The sequence below is a fragment of the Apus apus genome, chromosome 13 (assembly GCF_020740795.1).
Source record: "Apus apus isolate bApuApu2 chromosome 13, bApuApu2.pri.cur, whole genome shotgun sequence".
Classification (NCBI taxonomy): domain Eukaryota; kingdom Metazoa; phylum Chordata; class Aves; order Apodiformes; family Apodidae; genus Apus; species Apus apus.
Genome location: NC_067294.1, coordinates 9,084,160 through 9,101,448, shown reverse-complemented (window position 1 = coordinate 9,101,448; position 17,289 = coordinate 9,084,160). Strand labels below are relative to the sequence as shown.

The 17,289-nt window shown below is 67.3% G+C and overlaps 2 protein-coding genes across 4 annotated transcripts; one reads left to right on the top strand and one right to left on the bottom strand.

The window, feature by feature from the left end:
• The first annotated feature begins 3,273 nt into the window (after window positions 1-3,273).
• On the top strand, window positions 3,274-4,410 carry PRR7 (proline rich 7, synaptic). Its single transcript, XM_051631359.1, has 2 exons — window positions 3,274-3,650; window positions 3,783-4,410. Exons 1-2 carry the CDS (start codon window positions 3,353-3,355, stop codon window positions 4,169-4,171), a joined length of 687 nt encoding a protein of 228 aa, XP_051487319.1. The 5' UTR covers window positions 3,274-3,352; the 3' UTR covers window positions 4,172-4,410.
• Window positions 4,411-4,530: 120 nt separating this feature from the next.
• Window positions 4,531-15,741, bottom strand: DBN1 (drebrin 1). 3 transcript variants are annotated; one of them, XM_051631495.1, is made up of 15 exons: window positions 15,612-15,741; window positions 11,373-11,428; window positions 11,161-11,273; window positions 10,892-10,966; window positions 10,672-10,818; window positions 10,439-10,516; window positions 10,193-10,344; window positions 9,984-10,047; window positions 9,794-9,853; window positions 9,535-9,649; window positions 8,220-8,357; window positions 7,121-7,252; window positions 5,613-6,169; window positions 5,412-5,514; window positions 4,531-5,266 (listed from the first exon to the last, which is right to left on the bottom strand). In XM_051631495.1, exons 1-15 carry the CDS (start codon window positions 15,695-15,697, stop codon window positions 5,196-5,198), a joined length of 1,947 nt encoding a protein of 648 aa, XP_051487455.1. In that variant the 5' UTR covers window positions 15,698-15,741; the 3' UTR covers window positions 4,531-5,195. The 3 variants fall into 3 exon arrangements, with proteins under 3 accessions (XP_051487455.1, XP_051487456.1, XP_051487457.1); XM_051631496.1 differs by lacking the exon at window positions 8,220-8,357; XM_051631497.1 differs by lacking the exons at window positions 7,121-7,252; window positions 8,220-8,357.
• Between the last annotated feature and the right edge of the window lie 1,548 nt (window positions 15,742-17,289).

Below are 17,289 nucleotides of genomic sequence, written 5' to 3'. Positions count from 1 at the left end.
CCATCGAGCCAGCCCGGCAGGGCTGCCGTGGCCACGCTGTGAAATCCGATTGCAGGAGACGAGTTCCAGCAAGGTGAGTCAGGGCTGGAGCCGGGGGGGTCGGGGAGATGTGACCACCACCGCCCTGCTCTGAGCGAGGCTTGGCTGGCTGCCGGGACTGCTGCGCTTAGCCGTGGTGGGAGGGGGATGCCAGCACCCGGCTTCCCCGGGTCACCCCTTGGCCGCGATGGAGGAATTCCTTCCGGCCAGGCCTAAGCAGAACAATGTGCCCTGTGTGCGCCCACAGTCCTGCCCACGGGGAGGAAGCAGTGGCACGGTCATGGCCCACGTGGGGCACCCCCAGCCTTTGGCCCTGGCAGGCAGTGGGCACCACGGCCCAGGACTGGCACAGCTCTGCACAGTAGCCACGGTCCTGCTGCTTCCGTGGCACCAAGGTGCAGCCAAGGGAGAGTGGGTGCTCACACCCTTCGGGTGGGTGCAGGCCAGAGGAGCCCTGGGGGGTCTCCCATAGGAATGTTGCTCACCAGCCTTGGGTGCAGCAGAGAGCAACTGGTGACATCCTCCCCAGCAGCAAATAGCTGGGGAGCTTGGCAGAGGGGACGAGTGTTTGGGCCAGGCTGGCAAGGGGTCTGCTGTGGAGCAAGAACAACCAGCCGAGGTGCGGGGTGCCCCCAGGACTCCATCTATGTCACCCAGTGTCCCCTCTGCCCCGGCTGCCCTTGGGGCCAGGCTGGTACCCCAGCGCAGAACAGCCATGTGTCCCCCTGCAGTGCCTGGTGTGTGGGCTATGGAGGACTCGTTGGTGGCTGAGCTGCCCTCCCTGCCACTGTCCCTGCGCTGTGCTGGCGTCACCTCTATGGAGGCAGTGGCTGGCGCCGGGGAGCAGGTGGCTAGCAGTCCCTGGCACCCCACGGCCCCTGGGGCAAGTGTGTGGCTGTCAGAGGGGGGAGCCAATGCCATCGCCCCACGGGGTGTCACAGGGCCATCCCCCCGACCGGACCGTGGGGCTGTCACTCGGGGATCCCCAGCATCCGCCCTGCGGGGCTCCCGCGGCCACCCCGAGGATGCCATGGCTCTCACGCCACCGGCATCCCGCCGGTTCCCCGGGGCGAGGGATTCCCGTGGCAGAGCCCGTTACCCCCGCCCCGTACGGCGGGTCCCGGTGGGGGTGCGGGGGGCCCACCGAATCCCTCCCCGAGCCGAGGGCGGAGCGGAGCGGCGGGGCGGGTGCCCAGGCGGGGCGGTGCGCGGCGGCGGCGCGGGAGCGCTCACCGGAGACAAAGGCAGCGCCGGGAGGCGGCGGCGGCGCCGCACACCGGGCGCGCACCGGGCCCCCTTCACCCCTCGTTTCCCCCCCCCCCGTCCCGCCGCCGCCGCCCTATGGAGCCGCCGCCCGCCGCCTGAGCCACGTGCGCCGCCGCCGGTAACGGGAGCCGCGGAGGGAGCGGGCGCGGCGCCTCCGCCTGTTGCGCGGGGCGGAGGGAGCGGGGCCGGGGCGGGGGCGCGCGGGGCCGCCGGCAACCGGGAGCCGGGGCGGGGGCGCGCGGCGCGGACCGGGGCGCGCGCGCCTCCGGTCCGTCCTCAGTAGGCGCGCGCCCCGAAGGAGGAGGAGGGGGCTGCGGCGCCCGGGAGAGGGGAGGTCCCCGCCGGGGTGTCCCCATCCGGCCGGAGGCAGCGGGCGGGGATGTGAGGCGGGCAGCGCGGCCCAGGCCGCGGCCGGGGGCGGCGGGGCAGCCCGGGGGTACCGGCGGGGCCCAGCTCGGCGGCTGCTCCCAGCCGAGGCGGCCGGTCCGCTCCCCCCCGCCTGGCGTGGGTGTCTCCCAGCCCGCACATCGCTGTACCCGGCAGACCCGCACCCCCCCTCCGCACCCCCGGCTGCAAACGCCCCCTGTCCTGAGCGCCGCCAGCGCGCCCTGCCCCGTCCTGATGTCTCCCCGGCCGTCACCCAGCTGCTCGACCCACGGCCCTTCCCGCACGGGGCTCCCCCTGGAGGAGCCTGTTGCAGCGGGAGGCGGCGAGCTCTGCCCGCAGCGAGCCGGCCTTAGCCAGGCAGCGGCGGCGGCTTGGGGAGCCCCAGGGAGGGGCACCCCCTCCCCACAAACCCGCGTCTTCCGCCCCCGCGTTTGTCTCCATGATGGAGCAGCCCCCGCTGTCCGCCGGAGCGTGCCCGGGGCTCCGTGGCCCCTTCCTTCCCCCATCCCTCTCCTTTCTCCTGGCTGAGTTCGGTCCTACTGCCCTGCTGCCTCCCCGTGGCCCTGCCAGCCCCCTCGGCACAGGGTGACGCTTCCACGGTCCCCTCGCCAGCAGTGTGGCTCTGCCCTCTGAAGTGGCCAGGGACCCCGCATCCCTTCACAGGGATAGTATGTGGGAGCAGTGGCACCTCTGTGCTCCCCCTCCTCCCTGCGAGCCCATCCTCTCCCACACCATAGCGATAATCCTGGTGGGTGCTTATGTGCCCACCTGTGAGCACCGAGCCATTAGCCTGCCTAAAGGCAGGGACCTGGCAGGGATGACGGTTCCCATCGCCACCATCTCTGTCTGGCATCGCCATGTCAGGGTGCCACCATCCCCTTACTCTGACTGTTGGCCATGAGGCCAACCATGGCTGTGGTGCACGTGCTCCCACCAGTGCCATGTGCCACAGTCAGCGAGACACGCATCCCTCTTCCTCCCTGGGACACCCCAGGGCACCCCACTTTGGGGCAGTGTGGGCACTGAGCTGCCCAGGCTCTGCAGGTGTTTTGGGGTGTGCTGGGAGGGCAGGAGGGGCATGGACACCCCTTGACCGAGGAGCCACAGCATCTGTCTCCTGCCATGGGGTGCCTGGCAGCGCCGTGGCGGGGTGCTGGGGGGGGCTTGTGGGTTTGCAGCCGTGGGGGCGATGGCGGGGGCGCGCGTGGGGCCGGGAACGGCTCGGCTGCGGGTGCCGCCGCGCATGTGGAGCTAGTCGTCATGGGAACGGGGCAGCCGCATCCCCGCCGTGCTCACCCTCGCGTCTGTCTCGTTACAGGGCCCCCTCCCCAGCGGCCCCCTCCCAGCGATGGGCAGCGGGACCCTGTCGACCCTGTCCCCCCACCGCCCACCCCGCCGACCCCCTGCCCCACTGCCCGCCCAGCGCACCCAGGCCTGACCCACCCGCTCCAGCTCCCCCCAGCTCCATGGGGAGGACGGACCCCTGACGGCAGGTGCCCACGGACCGGAGGAGACACCGCTGGGCACAGCCTGGGGAGATGCCCTCGGTGGCCCTGACAGCATCGGGTCCCAGCCTGGCCCTGCCGCCGCCCTGAGCATCCCGTCCCCCACCCCAAGGGCAGGGAGTGGCCGGGGCCTTTCCCCGGGGCCGGCAGCCAAGATGGTGATGTCCCAGGGCACCTACACCTTCCTCACCTGCTTTGCGGGCTTCTGGCTCATCTGGGGGCTCATCGTGCTGCTGTGCTGCTTCTGCAGCTACCTGCGGCGGCGGGTGAAGCGGCAGCAGGAGGAGCGGCTGCGGGAGCAGAGCCTGCGCGCGCTGGAGCTGGAGCCGCTGCACTACGAGGGTTACGGGGGCAGCCCCCCCGGCATCGCCATTCCCCACCGCCTCCGCCTCGAGCCCCACCATCATCACCCCCACCACATCCCACCCCCCCGGCCCTGGAGCTGCCGGCACGGTAAGGAGCAGGGAAGGGCTCTCAGCATCCCCAGAGCCCGCGCCTCCCCCTTTTTTTGGGGGGATAGGGCACGAGAGCCAGGGCACAGCGTTGACGGCAGCGGGGGCCCGGGGGGGGGGCTTTGCCTTGCAGAGTCAGACCTGTCGAAGCCACCGTGCTATGAGGAGGCACTGCTGATGGCAGAGCCCCCCCCGCCGTACAGCGAGGTGCTGATGGACACACGGGGGCTCTACCGTAAAATCAACACCCCCTTCCTGAGCCACGAGCGGCTGGAGAAGCAGGAGCAGCCCCCCAGCTACAAACCTCTTTTCCTGAACGCCGGCTACGGGTCGGCGCTGCACCTGCCCCGCTCAGCCAGCCCCAGCCCTGCCTGCCCGGACCTCTACCTGCAGGCAGAGTGCTCCCCCCGCATGTTTCCCAGCTGGACGGACTCAGAGCTCAGCAGCAGGGACACGTACGAGCCGGGACCCTGGCACCTCCCGGTCTCCATGCCCCTTTTCGGCAGGACTACCGCTGTCTAACGGCGGGCCCAGGGGACCCCCGGACCTTGGTGTGGTTGCCCCTCTGGCACCTTGGGGGGTTGGTTTTGGTTGCCCGCGTCACCCTGGGGACGCCTGCCCTGGCACAGGCCATCGCTGCCGGCGCGGAAGGGGCTGGTTCCCCCTCTGGCCCCTGCCGGACCCCCATGGCTGGGGGTGCTGGGGACTTCTGCTCTCTGTTTCTTAAATTTTTTGTTTGTTACAGTTTGAGAATAAAAGTTTGTGGCTCGGGTTTGCCTCCTGGCAGGCTGGCATCACAGGACCACCCTGGGGTGGTGGCCCCCCCCCCAACTCCAGCCCTCCCCAGTACCCCCCAGCAGGCTGCAGCCCCCGTGGGAGTCGCTTTATTTATTAACAGACATGAGCACACTGCCGGTACAGAACTTGTGCTTTCCAAAAACAGTTACTGTAAGGGGGAAGGGGAGAGAGGGGCCAAGCAGGGGCCAAGCTGGGGGAGGGGAAAGGGGCTCCCGGCAAGGAAGGAGGGGGGGAGAGCAAAAGCCCCATGCCAGCTCCCTGCCGAGGTTTTGGGGGGGTTGGGGGGGGGGGCACTGCTGGCCGCAGCCTTGCCTCGGGTGGGTCACTTTATTGCCATATTCATTTATTATTATTAATCCATTTTTGTGGTTTTTTTTCTTTTAACTCGTGCAAAGTATGAGGGGGGCTCCCGGGGGGGGCATAGAGAGACCGAGGACCCCATCCCACAGCCGGGCAGGGGATGCAAGCGTGTCCCCCACTCCCTGAAGGGGCACTGGGGCAGCAGGGGGGGGACGACTGCTAAGGGGGGGGCTGACACGGCTCCTACCGACAACTTAAAAAAGAGAAAGAGATGGGGGGGCTGTAAAAGGTGCCCCGGGGCTGGGGCGCAGCGGGGCAGCCCCCACCTGGCGGCCTCATCCTGCAGGGCCCTGGCAGGGCAAGGGGGGCAGCCTGGCCCCCAGCTGCAGCCCCCCTGTGCCCCGCGCCGGCCGGGGCAGGCTGCCTGTGCCGGCAGCAGGGCCCGGGCTTACAGGTCCCCCCCGAAGCTCTCCTCCTCCTCAGGTAGGGGGTCTGTGTCCCAGCATGTGATGTCGATCTCTGGGGGACAAGGGCAGGGGGGTGGTGGGGTGTCAGGGCCACATGGGGTGCCCCATGGGGAGGGGGGCTGGGGGGTGTGTCTGTGTCAAGGTGGTGTGGGGTGCCCCATGGAGGGACAGACCTCCCCCTCACCATTCCCACTCACCTGGGGGCTTGTTGTAGAAGACAGGCTGGGGGGCTTTGGCCGATGGCTCCTCAGTGGGGGGCACCTCCTCCTCTTGGGACTGGCTGAAGTAGCCCTCGCTGGCCTGGGGTGAGGTGGGGGGGTCAGGTAGTCAGGACTTTCCCCCCCCATCCCAACCACCTTGTCATCCCTCTGACACTGCCCCTCTCCAGTGATGCTCACCTGCTCCCCACGACCTGGTGTCCCATCCTTGGGGGCCATCTCCCCATTGGTGATAGGGGGTGTCTCTCGACCTAGGGCGTCCTCCTGGGGAGTATGCTGGCAGCCGAGCCCCCGGGGTTGGGGGTCCTCCCTGCCACCTGCTTCCTCCTCCTCCTCCTGCTCAGCATCACAGAAGGTGGCAGGGGGCTCAGGCAGCTCATCCAGGCTCAGTAGAGGCCCCTCATCGGGCAGTGCAGCTGGGGGACCCTCAGGGACTGGGGCAGCAGGCAGGGGCCAGGCAGCTGGGGGGGTCGCCTCATCACTCTGCCACAGGTCGATGAGGCTCTCAGGGTTGGGGGTATCCCCAGGCTGGGGCTCGGCAGGCGCAGGTGACAGGGAGGGCTCGGTGGGCTCCAGGGTCACCAGATCCCCCAGGGTGTCACCCCCTGCTGTCCACTCTGGCCTGGTGCTGGGCTCATTCCCGGGGGGCTCGGTGGCCTTGTCCTCAGGCCCTGGGAAGGGCCAGTGCTGCTCAGGGGTGGCTGGGCCGGCCTCCTGGGCACTGGGGCTGGGGGAGTCTGCAAAGTAGGGGGGATAGCAGTTAGTGGGGACAGACCGCCCTCCTCATCCAGGGCTGAGTGACACCCAGGGATAGGGTTGCAGCTGGTGTGTGGGGGGAATGTTTGTCCTTTGGGCTGGTCTGTGGGGTCCTTTGGGAGATGCTTTGGGGATGGGTGGAAGCAGCTGGGCAGGGAGGGACAAATGGCATTCAAGGGGACATGAGGGTGAGGGGCAAAGTGATCCCTTGGGAGGGAGGTGGCTAAGCCCTGCTGGGGTGGGAGGCACAGGGGGGAGATGGGGAGGGGTGCACTGGGAAAGTGCGGAAAGGAAAACTGGGACATACCAGAGGATGCAAAGGGGCCAGTAGGAGATGTAGCAGGGACATACAGGGACTGCAGCAGAGCTGCTTGGGATGTACTGGGGATGCAGTGGGACAGTGGGGATGCAGAGAGGGAAGCAGCAATGCTGCCAGGGATGTACTGGGGGATGATGCAGGTTGGGCAGTCACACTGGGGGATGCAGCAGAGCCAGCGGGGCTGTGCTGGGGTGATGCTGTGGAGATGGTGGGTGTGCATGGACCAGAAAATGCACTGGTGATGGAAATGCACCAGCTGGGCCAATGCACCAGAGATAGGGATGCTGCATGGGGAGGGGGGGTGTGCAGCAGAGACAACAGGGATGCACTGGTGTTAGCAAATGCACTGGGGACAGCAGGGATACAACAATGACAGCATGGTTGCACTGGGGGGGGGAAGCAGCAGAGACGGCGGGGAGGCACCGGCGGACACAGCAGAGATGGCGCAGCATACACGGCGGGAAGCAGATGGGACAGCACAGATACACTGAGCCATGCGAGGGGGGCTGGCAGGGCTGCAGCAGGGGCTGCAGCAGGGGATGCGCAGTGTGGACATGGGGGGATGCACGGGGCAGCCCCAGGCAGGGCCCGGCAGCCCCAGCCCTGCGCCCACCTTTGGGCGTTGCGGGCGTCTCATCACCCGGTGCACGGGTGGCCGGCTGGCCCGGCGGCGTGGCGGCCGGGCTGGGCTCGCAGGGGCTGCAGCCCCCTGCCCAGGCCTTGCGGAAGGCGTCCGGCTGGCTGCCTGTGGACAAGGGAGACGGGTGGAGTGGGGGGGCTGCTCACATGGTGGGGGGAGACCAGCACTTCACTGCCGCTCCTGCTTTTCTGCCCCACATCAACCCAGCCGTGATGTCTCTGATGCACGTCACCATGTACCTGCCACTGTGTTGTCCCCTCCTGTGGTGGCTGGGCAGGGGCACCCATGGGTGCAGTAGCCACCATGCCCCACTCTGGGCATCCCCACTGGCCCCACACAGCTGTAGCCCCCACGCCTGCCAGGGACTGGGATGGGCAGCCCCATACCTGCCGTGGTGCATGCTGGCCATGCTCACATATCACCCAGCTGGGTCCTGGCACAGCCTCACCTTTGCAGGCACAGTCCTGTGTCTTGCTCACCCCAGCTCGGAGGGGCACACAGCCCCACATGGCCCCAGGCACTGTCGGTCCCCTTCTGCCCCTTTGGCACAGCCCCACATGCTCCTTGACAAAGTCTTTTCCAACTTGCGCTGCCCCATGAGTGCTGTCCTGCATGGTCCAGGGCACAGTCTGTCCTGTCCCCTTCTGCCACATGAGCAGAGCCTGCCCTGTGTCTGTCTATCCCATGGGCACAGCCAGCTTCATCCCATGGCAGAGCATCACCTCCTTGGGCACAGCTCTGCCCAGTCCCCGTCTGTCCCACAGACGCATCCCGCCCAGTGTCCCCTCCCTGTACCACAGACACAACCTGCCCCATGGGCACAGCCTTTCGTATCCTCACCACCCCAGGGGCAAAGAGCCCACCATGGGGCTGGCCCCAGATGGGGTGTGCAGGGTGCCTGTGGATGCAGGTGCGCCCCCTGCCTCGGTGTGCAGCCCCCTCATGGTGCCCACAGGAGGGTCGCTGCCTCTGCTGTCGCTCCAGTGTGCCGTGGGGCTGGGGTGGGCTGTGGGGCAGCTGCCCATGGCTCAGCCCCCCAGAGCTGTGTGCCTGGGGGCTCCCAGCTACCTACATGGGAAGAAAGAGGAGAGGATTGGGGTGCGGTGGCAGGTGATATAGGGGAAGGGGGTCCGTGGGGGGGAGGATGAGGAGGAGGAGGAAGAAGGCGGCCCACTGTCAGCTGTCTTTATGAAAGGACAGTGCAGACGACCTGCCGAGAGAAAGACAGACAGACGGACGGAGAGAGAGAGAGATCAAAGAGATGGGTCAGTCCCTGCTCAGCGCAGCCACGGTGGGGCCGGGTCACTGGAGCATGGGGATGGGAGGACAGTGGGACAGGAGGTAACATCGACAGGGGGGCAGGAGGATGGTGGGGCAGGAGGATGGCAGGACAAGAGGATGGAAAGACAACAGGCGAGAAGGATGAGAGGCAATGCTGCCTGCCTGGGTGGAGACGTCAGGACACAGCCATGGCACCAACTATCTGCTCAGGCACAGCATGGCCCCACAGCACAACCCACGGCACAACCCACAGCACGGCCCCACGGCACAGCCCCAACACACAGCCCACAGCACGACCCACAGCACAGCGCTGAGGCACTGCCCCACAGCACAGCCAATGGCACAGCCCATGGCACAACCCATGGCACGACCACACAGCAAGAACAGACACCACAGGTCAGCCCCCGGCACAGACCCACAGCACCCCAGCATAACTCCCAGCACATGACATGGTCCCACCAGTGGAGGTGCCCACCAGGACAGCCAGCTCTTGCCCTAGAGCTGCAACAAGAGTTCCAGGACTGGACCCCCGAACTGTGGGGCAGACCAACCTGCCCATGGAGCACTCAGGCCAGCTGGGTGCCCCACACCTGCCCCAGTCACTCCTGCCTTTTCAGCTGCCCAGGTGGGATGAGTTTTCTTCCCAAGCCACCCCCAGACCTCCAGGTGCCCAGCCCTGCTGCACTGACCACGCTGCCCGCGCGGCTGCCAGCACCATGCCATGATGGGTGAGTTGATGACACCCAGCCAGGAGCAGGACGAGAGCCCCCCTTGCTGAAGACACCCCAGCATCCAGCCCCTGCCAAGCTGCCCCAGCAGTGAGGGCCACATGAGGTGTGGTGGCAGTGGTGGTGATGGTGGCACAGCGTATCAGGACAACTTTCTGCTGTCCTTGTACCCCCAGCACCCACAGCCATGGTGCCAGGGAGGGCAGAGAGGACACCCCCTCCCCACAGTACAGCCCTGGCCCTCTCCAGATCTTGCTGTGACCTGCTAAGCTACAGGGAGCCCTGGTGGCACTGCACTCACCTGCTCTGCAGTTCCCCCCACCCTGGGTCTCTCCATGCCCCCCCAGTGCCTGCAGTCCCAGCCCCCCATCCCCTCACCTGTCCTGTGGCTGCCTGGCGAGATGGCATCACAGCTGGCCGATGCCACCCGCTCCTGCTGCTTGAAGAAATCCCGGGGGTTGTCGGGCCGCTGAGCAATGATGGCAGCAGCCTCCTGCAGGGACAGGGGAGGCTGAGACCCACTGCTCCGGTGGTGTGGGGATGGAGGACCACCCTCCAGCTGGGTCCCTATCCAGCTGTAGGCACTGCTGGCTGAGGAGCAAAGACCAGCACTGGGCATGGCCGCTGCCACACTCACCTCCACCTCTGACTCTGATTTCCTGAGCTGCTGTCTGTCGTCCTCCTCTTGCTGATCCCCCTGCAAAGAGATGCAGCATCATCCCCCAGCCCAAGGACAACCTGGGAACCCAGCTGGGAAAAGCCCTTCCCCAGGAGTGATGCTGGGCAGCAGCTCCAGCTCTGACCCCGGCCCACCACACGGCACTTACGAAGATGGACTGCTCCTTCAGGCGCTGCCGGGCCTCCTCCGCCTCCATGCTCTGCTGCTTCCTCCTGCGACAGGGGCATGGGAGAGGGGCTGGGCACCAGCTCCCGCCAGCCCTTGCCCCAGCTCCACCCCATGAGCCCACCCAGCCACTGGCAGCACGTGCACAGCTATCCCCCCCAAACATCTTGGCTCCCCCAGTCCCTGCCGTGCCTGTGCTCCTCGATCTGCTCCTCCCGCTCCCGGTAGCGCCGCTCCCGCTCCTCCTGCTCCAGCCGCTCCTGCTCCATCCTCTCCTGCTCAAACCGCAGCCGGGCGTCCAGAGCCTTTTTCCGCTCTTCCTCCTTACGTAATTCCTCCTCTTTCTGGTGGAGGAGAAGGGGGGGGATGAAGGATGTCAGCCCACCAATAGCTCACCCCACTCCCCAGGGCCACCAGCTGCTCCCCCCTGTACCCCACCTTGGCCTGTTCCCAGAACTGCTCCCGGTTGAGCCGCTTCATCTCCACGGTGGCATCGGTTTTCTGGTAAGTGGTGCCCTGGGACGGAGGAGAGGCAGGAGGGGCGGAGGGGCTGGGATCAGCCAGGGGGAATAACAGTAAGTGGTACAGGGGGTGACGGGCTATAGCAAAGAGGAACCCTGGGCGGGAGGGATGCCCTGCAACCATCGCCACGGCTGCCATGGGGACATTACCACGGGCTCGGCGTTCTCGTCCTCCCGCAGCCGCAGGCGGTGCAGCACCGGGCTGGAGACACGGGCCAGCCCATTGGAGAGCCGCTGCCCGATGGCCCCTGGGTCGATGTCCTCCACACTGCTGGCATTGACAATGACATCCACACCCTGAGGGCAAGCAGCTGTCAGGGACTGAGGTCAGTGCCTTGGCAGCACTGTCCACCTCTCGAGCGTCACCCACCTGGAAGAACTCAGCAATCTTGGCCACGTGGCTGGCACAGGCACACTTGCGGGCATCCGGCACGTCCTCACCCACCTGTAGCAACCCAGGAGGGGCTGAGCCAGGGAGGGGTGGCAGGGTGACCCCCCACCCCGCTGGACACCATGAGGTAGCAGGACTGTGGGGCCCCTGCATCCTCCCAGCCACCACGGGATCCTCCACCAACCATGCCCCTGCCAATACAGCAGCCTTGGTGGGCATAGCCACCCACAGCCTGCCCCTTCACTCACCCAGTTGACGAGGACATATTTGGGGAGCACAGCCTGGGGGTCCTTGACACTGCAGAAGCCATACATCACCTTCTGGATCTCAAAGTGGCCCGACAGTTCCAGCAAACCTCCACCTGGCACAGCACTATCAACCTACATCCACCTGGCACCAGGATGGGTGCCAGGGAAAACGCCAGCAGAGCCGAGCTGGCTGTGGGGATAGGGGACCTTACCTCCTGATGCTGCCAGCTTCAGGTCATCGGAGCCATCCTCATATGTGTAGAGGGCCCTGGGGAGACAGTGTGGGTAAGCCATGGCCAGGAGGAGAATGGACTGGCTCCTCATCTTCCCATCCTGCTAACACTGAGGTCAGAGCAGGTCCCAGGGGAAAGGTCATGTGTCCCCAAGCTGCCACACAGCCTCCCCAACCCCTTGCCCATCACCACTGCAAGAGGCCAGTCTGCCAGGCAGTGCAGACAGGACTGAAGGCAGAGACTACTCCAGTCCTCGCTGGCAGGCAGCTGTGGGGCAGGGTCCCAAGGTTGGGGACAGAAGGGCCACCCGGGCACGGGGAACAGCTGGGTGATGTCACCCACAGGCTGCCATGCCGTGCTGCCAGTCACCACAGCCTCGCAGCTCCTTGTCCATCCATCCCTGTCCCCCCCCGACCCCACCAGTTACTGACCAGCTTTGGGACAGCCCTGTGCCTCCACAGGGAACTTGGGGCTTCTCACGTGCCTGCCTGCGTGAGCCACCAGCCCGGCAGGCACCAGGCTGGGGGAGGATGCTGAAGTACCAGCAGCAGCAAATCAATGTGCCGCCAGGGTGTGATGGGGCTGTCATGGAGACTGTTCCTTGGAAACCATTCCCGGCGGATGGGAAACCCCCTCTCACTCCTGCCATGCCCTGGCCAGCCCCCCTTGAGGCATCACAGGGACCCCCACCAGCCTGCACCTCCCCAGGGGTGTGCAGTCAGCTATGGGCGGGGTGGGGGAAAGGTTGTGTACCGAATCGGTCCAGGGCAGGTGGGCGAGGGGATGGACGTTGCTAGGCAACCGGCATCCTCCATTGTCATGGCAACCCCCCCATCCCAGCTGGGATGCAACTCGCCCTGATGATGAGGTGATTAGCAGAGGGGAGCGGGGGAGGCAGGCAGGCAGCGGGGACCTGCGGGGCCTGGCAGGCACCCAAACCTGCCTGCCACCATCACACACTGTGCCCGGAAAGCTGGGGCCACCCGTGCTGGAGCCCCCTTCCGTGCACCACGGTGGGCAGGCAGCTCTGCCAATCAGCACTGGGCTGGTGGCACCCATGTGGTGCTTGCCAGAGTGCCAGAAGCCCTGTGGTGCTGGCAGAGCCACCCTCACCCCAGATCCCACCTTCCAGATGGAGGCTGAGCTCGGGATGGGAATCAGGGGCCCCTACAGGCAGAGCCACCCCCAAACCAGGGCTGCAGACCCCAGAAGCTGAAAAACAGGCAGGTGGGTGCCTAACACAGAGGGGGCCTCCCCCCCCCGGCACCCACCGCCCCGAGTCCCTGGCAGCAGGACGCAGTTAATTGCACCAACAAGATTTACTTTAATCCGTACATCCCGATCCCGCTAATCAGCTGCCCCAGCCGGCGCCAGATTCCAGCCTGGAACCCAGAAAGCAGCTGCAAAGCACCGGCTGCAATGCCTGTGCTGAGGAAGTCCAGCATATGCAGCCCCTGCCTGCAACCGTGGCCCCTGCCTGCAACCAGAGCCCCGGCCTGGGGGTCCTCCTGCAATCCTCCAGGAATGGGGGGTGACAGCAGTAGTTTGGGGAAGCCACAGGGAGGGGCTGGGGCTTGCAGGGTGGGATGGAGCCGGCTGCAGAGGGGAGGAAATAAGTAGGGCAGAACCATGGCATCACTGCCTGGGAAGCCTGTGAGTGGGTGCTGAGGGCAACCACTGCCTCTGCTCTCCCCACCCCAGAACCCTGCCATGCAGGCTGTCATCCAAGCACGGTGCTGCTACCTGCACCCAGGGGTGCTCCCAAGGCAGCCAGGGCTCAGCAGGGTCCCATAACCCCATCACCACAGAAACAGAGCCCTGTCCTGCACGCAGCCCAGTAGCACAGACTGACCCACGCTGGCATGGAGGATCCAGACATTTCCAGTCTAGGGGCCAGCAGGGCTGTGCAGGGATCAGCAGCATCTCCGAGGGTGCCCCCAGGGACCCACAGCCCAACAGCATCACCACAAGCCCTGGCAGCCTGGACCAGCTGTGCCAGAGTGGGTGCAGGCAGCATCATGCATCACTTACCCCCTTCTACAGGCTTTAATCCCTTCATCCAGCCCATACGACCCCCTTCCAACCCCTCTGCGAATGTGGGTCACCCGAGGGAGCAGGAAGGAGGGCTGCCTGCAGCCGGGGAACTCCAGCAAGGATCCTCCATCACCCTACCAAGGGGACAGCAGCCCCACTGCCCTTGCATGGCCCCATTGCTCGCCTGAGCAGCGCTCATGGGTGCCAGCACCTGGGAGAACCGCGGCTGGATGCTCCCCTCACCACAGCTGGGAAGGGGAAGTATCGCCCCAGCCCACCCTCCCCAGCCTGGGCACATGTGTTTCCAATGTGGCTGGGAGCTCCAGGGAGTCGGCGTGCTCAGAAAGCAGCACCAAATTCCTTTCCGATCGAGTAATGGGCCCCAGCAGCCTCCGCGGGGCCGGGCAGGGGGAGGGGATGCTCGGACCCTCCAGGACCAGGCTCAAGGCAGGGGGGAATCCCAGACTAAACACAGGGATCCCGGCTGGGCGAAAGAACGGCATCCCTGGGCACCAGCCCATGGCTGGGCTCCGGCACAGTATCCTTACAGCCCCTGGCTCAGCCAGGCTGGGCCACCACCAGAGGACGGTTCCTATCACCCCTGCCCAATGTAGCCCCTCCCCAGCATCACCCTTTATCCCACACCCAGGCACCAGGCCCTGCAGCAGGGATGCTGCTTCCACTGGCACCGAGTGCCAGGCACGCCTGGTGCCCATGGGATGGAGAGGCTGGGGACGATGGGGTGAGCTCAGCCCCATGTATTGGGGTGTGGGGGGGTGACCGCTGCCCAGCCAGGGCTCAGTGCTGGAAGGGGGAGTTGGTGGGGAGGCCTGGCCCCAGCACTCGCCTTCCTGGGAACCGTTTGTGCTACTCTCAGCAGCTTTGGCAAGGAGGGCTCCTTTGCAGCGGATACTGGGAAGCAAGATGTGCCCAGGGCTGACAGCTGCCTCCTGGCCAGCAACATGCACCACACTCGCCCACAGCGCCCTTAGGAGACCCAGGGCTGGTGGGGAGCAGGACCTGCCCAGGCCCTCGCAGCCCAGGGGGCTCCCAGCCCTGCCCCGAGAGCAGGGGCCTGGCTATAGGTGGTGGGCATCCCGGCTGGGGGGGTGGGTGCACCCTGGCTGGGTGTCCCCCAGGTGGGCAGTGGGTGCATGGCACACACACCCCCCGGACAGAGCAGAATGCACAGCATGCACCCAGCACCCCGGCTCTGCCCTGCCAGCTGCACCCCAGGGTGCTGGCAGCATCCCAGAGGGGCGAGGAGGGGTTCCAGGGGAGCAACGGTCCAGGCCAGGCCCACAGCAGCCGAGTGGGACTTGGGAGATGCGGGTGGGCACTGGCAGAATAGGGGTGTCTGTGGGGAGATGCCCCCCCGCGGGCTCCTGTGTCAGCCGCAGAGGGGCCTGGATCTGGCCGGGCCCTGGCACCCGCAGCACGGGGTGCCCAGCCCGCGGGGTGCAGGCTGGGCAAGGCATCCCAGAGGGTCCCAATGGGGAAGCCACCCCCTACCCCGAGCCCACTACAGCCCCAGCCTGGTAGGGTGGTCCCCCGAGGATCGGGCACCCGGGGAGATGGGGGGGCCGGGGACAAGGGGGCCGGGGAGGGATGCGCGGAGTCCCCGCGGCCGCGGGCCTCGCTCCGCGGGGTAAAGGTGCCGCCCGCTGCCGGGGCACCGCCGGGTGCAGCCGGGAGGGGCCCGGGTTGGAGGCATCGCGATCCCCAACCTCGCCCCCCCCGCCCCGGGGCGCCCCTGCCCGCGGCTCCGGCTGCAGACAATAGCGGGGGACCCGGGGCCGGGCCCAGCAGCTGGGGGACCCCGGGCCCTCCCCGCCGTGCGCGGATCCCCCACTCCCCACGCTCGCCGCCGGGCCGGGAGGTCGGTCTGCGCCGGGGGCTCTCGGGGGCGGCGGGTCCCGGCGCTCGCACGTGCCGGCCCAGCGCAGACAAAGCGGGGACCGCGCCCCGGCCCGGTGCGGCGGGCAGGTGCGGGCACCGGGGGCAGCGGGCCGGGCACATCCCCCACCGCCCCGCCCGCCTTTGTGTGCCGGAGCTCCCGGCACCGCGGGCCCGGTGCGGCGGGGGGCGCAGCGCGGGGCGCGGCCGGTGTTACCGGGCGGCTCCGTGCACAAAGGGCGGCGGCGGCGGCGGGGACAAAGGGGCGGCGGCGACGGGCGCGCTCACCAGTCGGTGGGGCTGTCCTCGCCGATCACGTCCTGGTAGGAGGCGAGCAGCTCCAGGCGGTGCGCCGCGAAGCCGACGCCAGCCATGGCGGGGCCGGGATGCTGCCGGGGGGACCGGAGGGACCGGCCGCCTGCCCGCCTCCGAGACACTGCCGCAGCGGCCGGGCGGAGGGGCGAGCGGCGGGGAGGCTCCGCCCGCCGCCGCGCCCGGTCCTAGCGCCGCGAACGGCGGCCCCCCCACCCTCCGCCCCCCCAGCCCGGCCCCCGCCCCCGCCCCGGCCCCCGCTGCGCCCTCGGGGCGCCCCCGGGGCGCCCCTGCTGGTTGCGCCGCCGGGCACCGCGCCGGCACCCCCGGGGTGCGGACAGCATCGCCCCCGCCTCGGGCTGCCCCCGCTGACGGCTCGCCCGCGGGGTCCTGCACCCCGAGGACCCGCAGCCCCGGCTCTGCCCCCGCAGCCCGCGCCATCCTCCACCCCTCAGCGCCGGGGACTGGCATCCTGTGCTGCCCTTGCCAGGGGACCCTGCACCCCGGAGACTGCACGTGCTGGGCCGTTCCCTGCACCCCAGACCCTCCTCTTAGCTCTAGCACGCTGGGACACAGCCCGCTGGCAAGCCTGTGCCCTCAGCTCCCCTCTAGCCGGACACTCTGTGCCCTCAGGTTTCCTCTCCAAGGATGAGGCCCCTAGGGCTCTTCCCGACACACCCAGCTGTGCCTTTGCTGTTCTGCAAAGTGTTGGTGGGCACAGCCTTTGTGGGGGCCCCCTGGCTGCCTACCCACCCCTCCATCCATCCAACTGCTGCCTGGAACATCTCCCTGCTCCCAAGCCCCACAGCCCCCTCAGGACCCTGCTAGGCTGTGTATGATAGTGCCTTCACCAGGAGGTTTTACCTCTGTGTGAACCCACTAAGTTTCTTTTACACTGACCAGTGTAGGGCTCTGTGGGGGCTCCTGGCCTCCCTGGGTGCACCTGGCTCATAGCTGGGTCCACATCTTCCTGCCAGGGCAGGTGGCATCACCTCTACTACCCATCCCCCTGAGCAGCGGCACTGCCTACATTCCAGGCAGCATCCGTGCGGAAGGGGTCTGGGTGCCAGAGCAGCAGTGGGGAGTGAAGAGGGCCTGATCCCCACTGGCTGGGACTGATGCTGGCATAGTCCTTACCGAACCAAGCCCTTCACAGAAGCTGGTGGATGAGCCGCCCAGGCTCAGTGGGACACAGGACAGGGTGCTGCAGACCCTGTCTGCTCCCCCCACGCCTGCACACCCTCCTTGAACCAACATTTGCAAGCCGGGCCAGAGCCGGAGCCGCCCTAAGATGCTGTGAGCTTTCCAGCAGCTGTGGAGCAGCTGTCGGGGCCAGCGCAGGGGCCGGGGCTGTGGCAGGAACCCCATGAGAGGCTCAGCTGGCTTTAGGGGCGGATGTGGTGGGACCCTGCTTGAGGACATGGTGGGAGTTTGGAGCCCACTGCCGCCAGGCTTTGTTCTCGGAGCAGTGGCTGCAGCCCCTCCCCAGGCTCCACCTCCACAGCCCACCCAAGACCCTCCTTCCTGTGCACAAGCGCCTGAATGGTGTGCACAGCTGGTGGGCAAGATTTGCTCTCGGCAAAGCGGAGAGGTACCTTGGGTGGTAGAGATGCCATCGGTAGGGACCAGAGGCAACAGGGCACCAAGCAGAAGG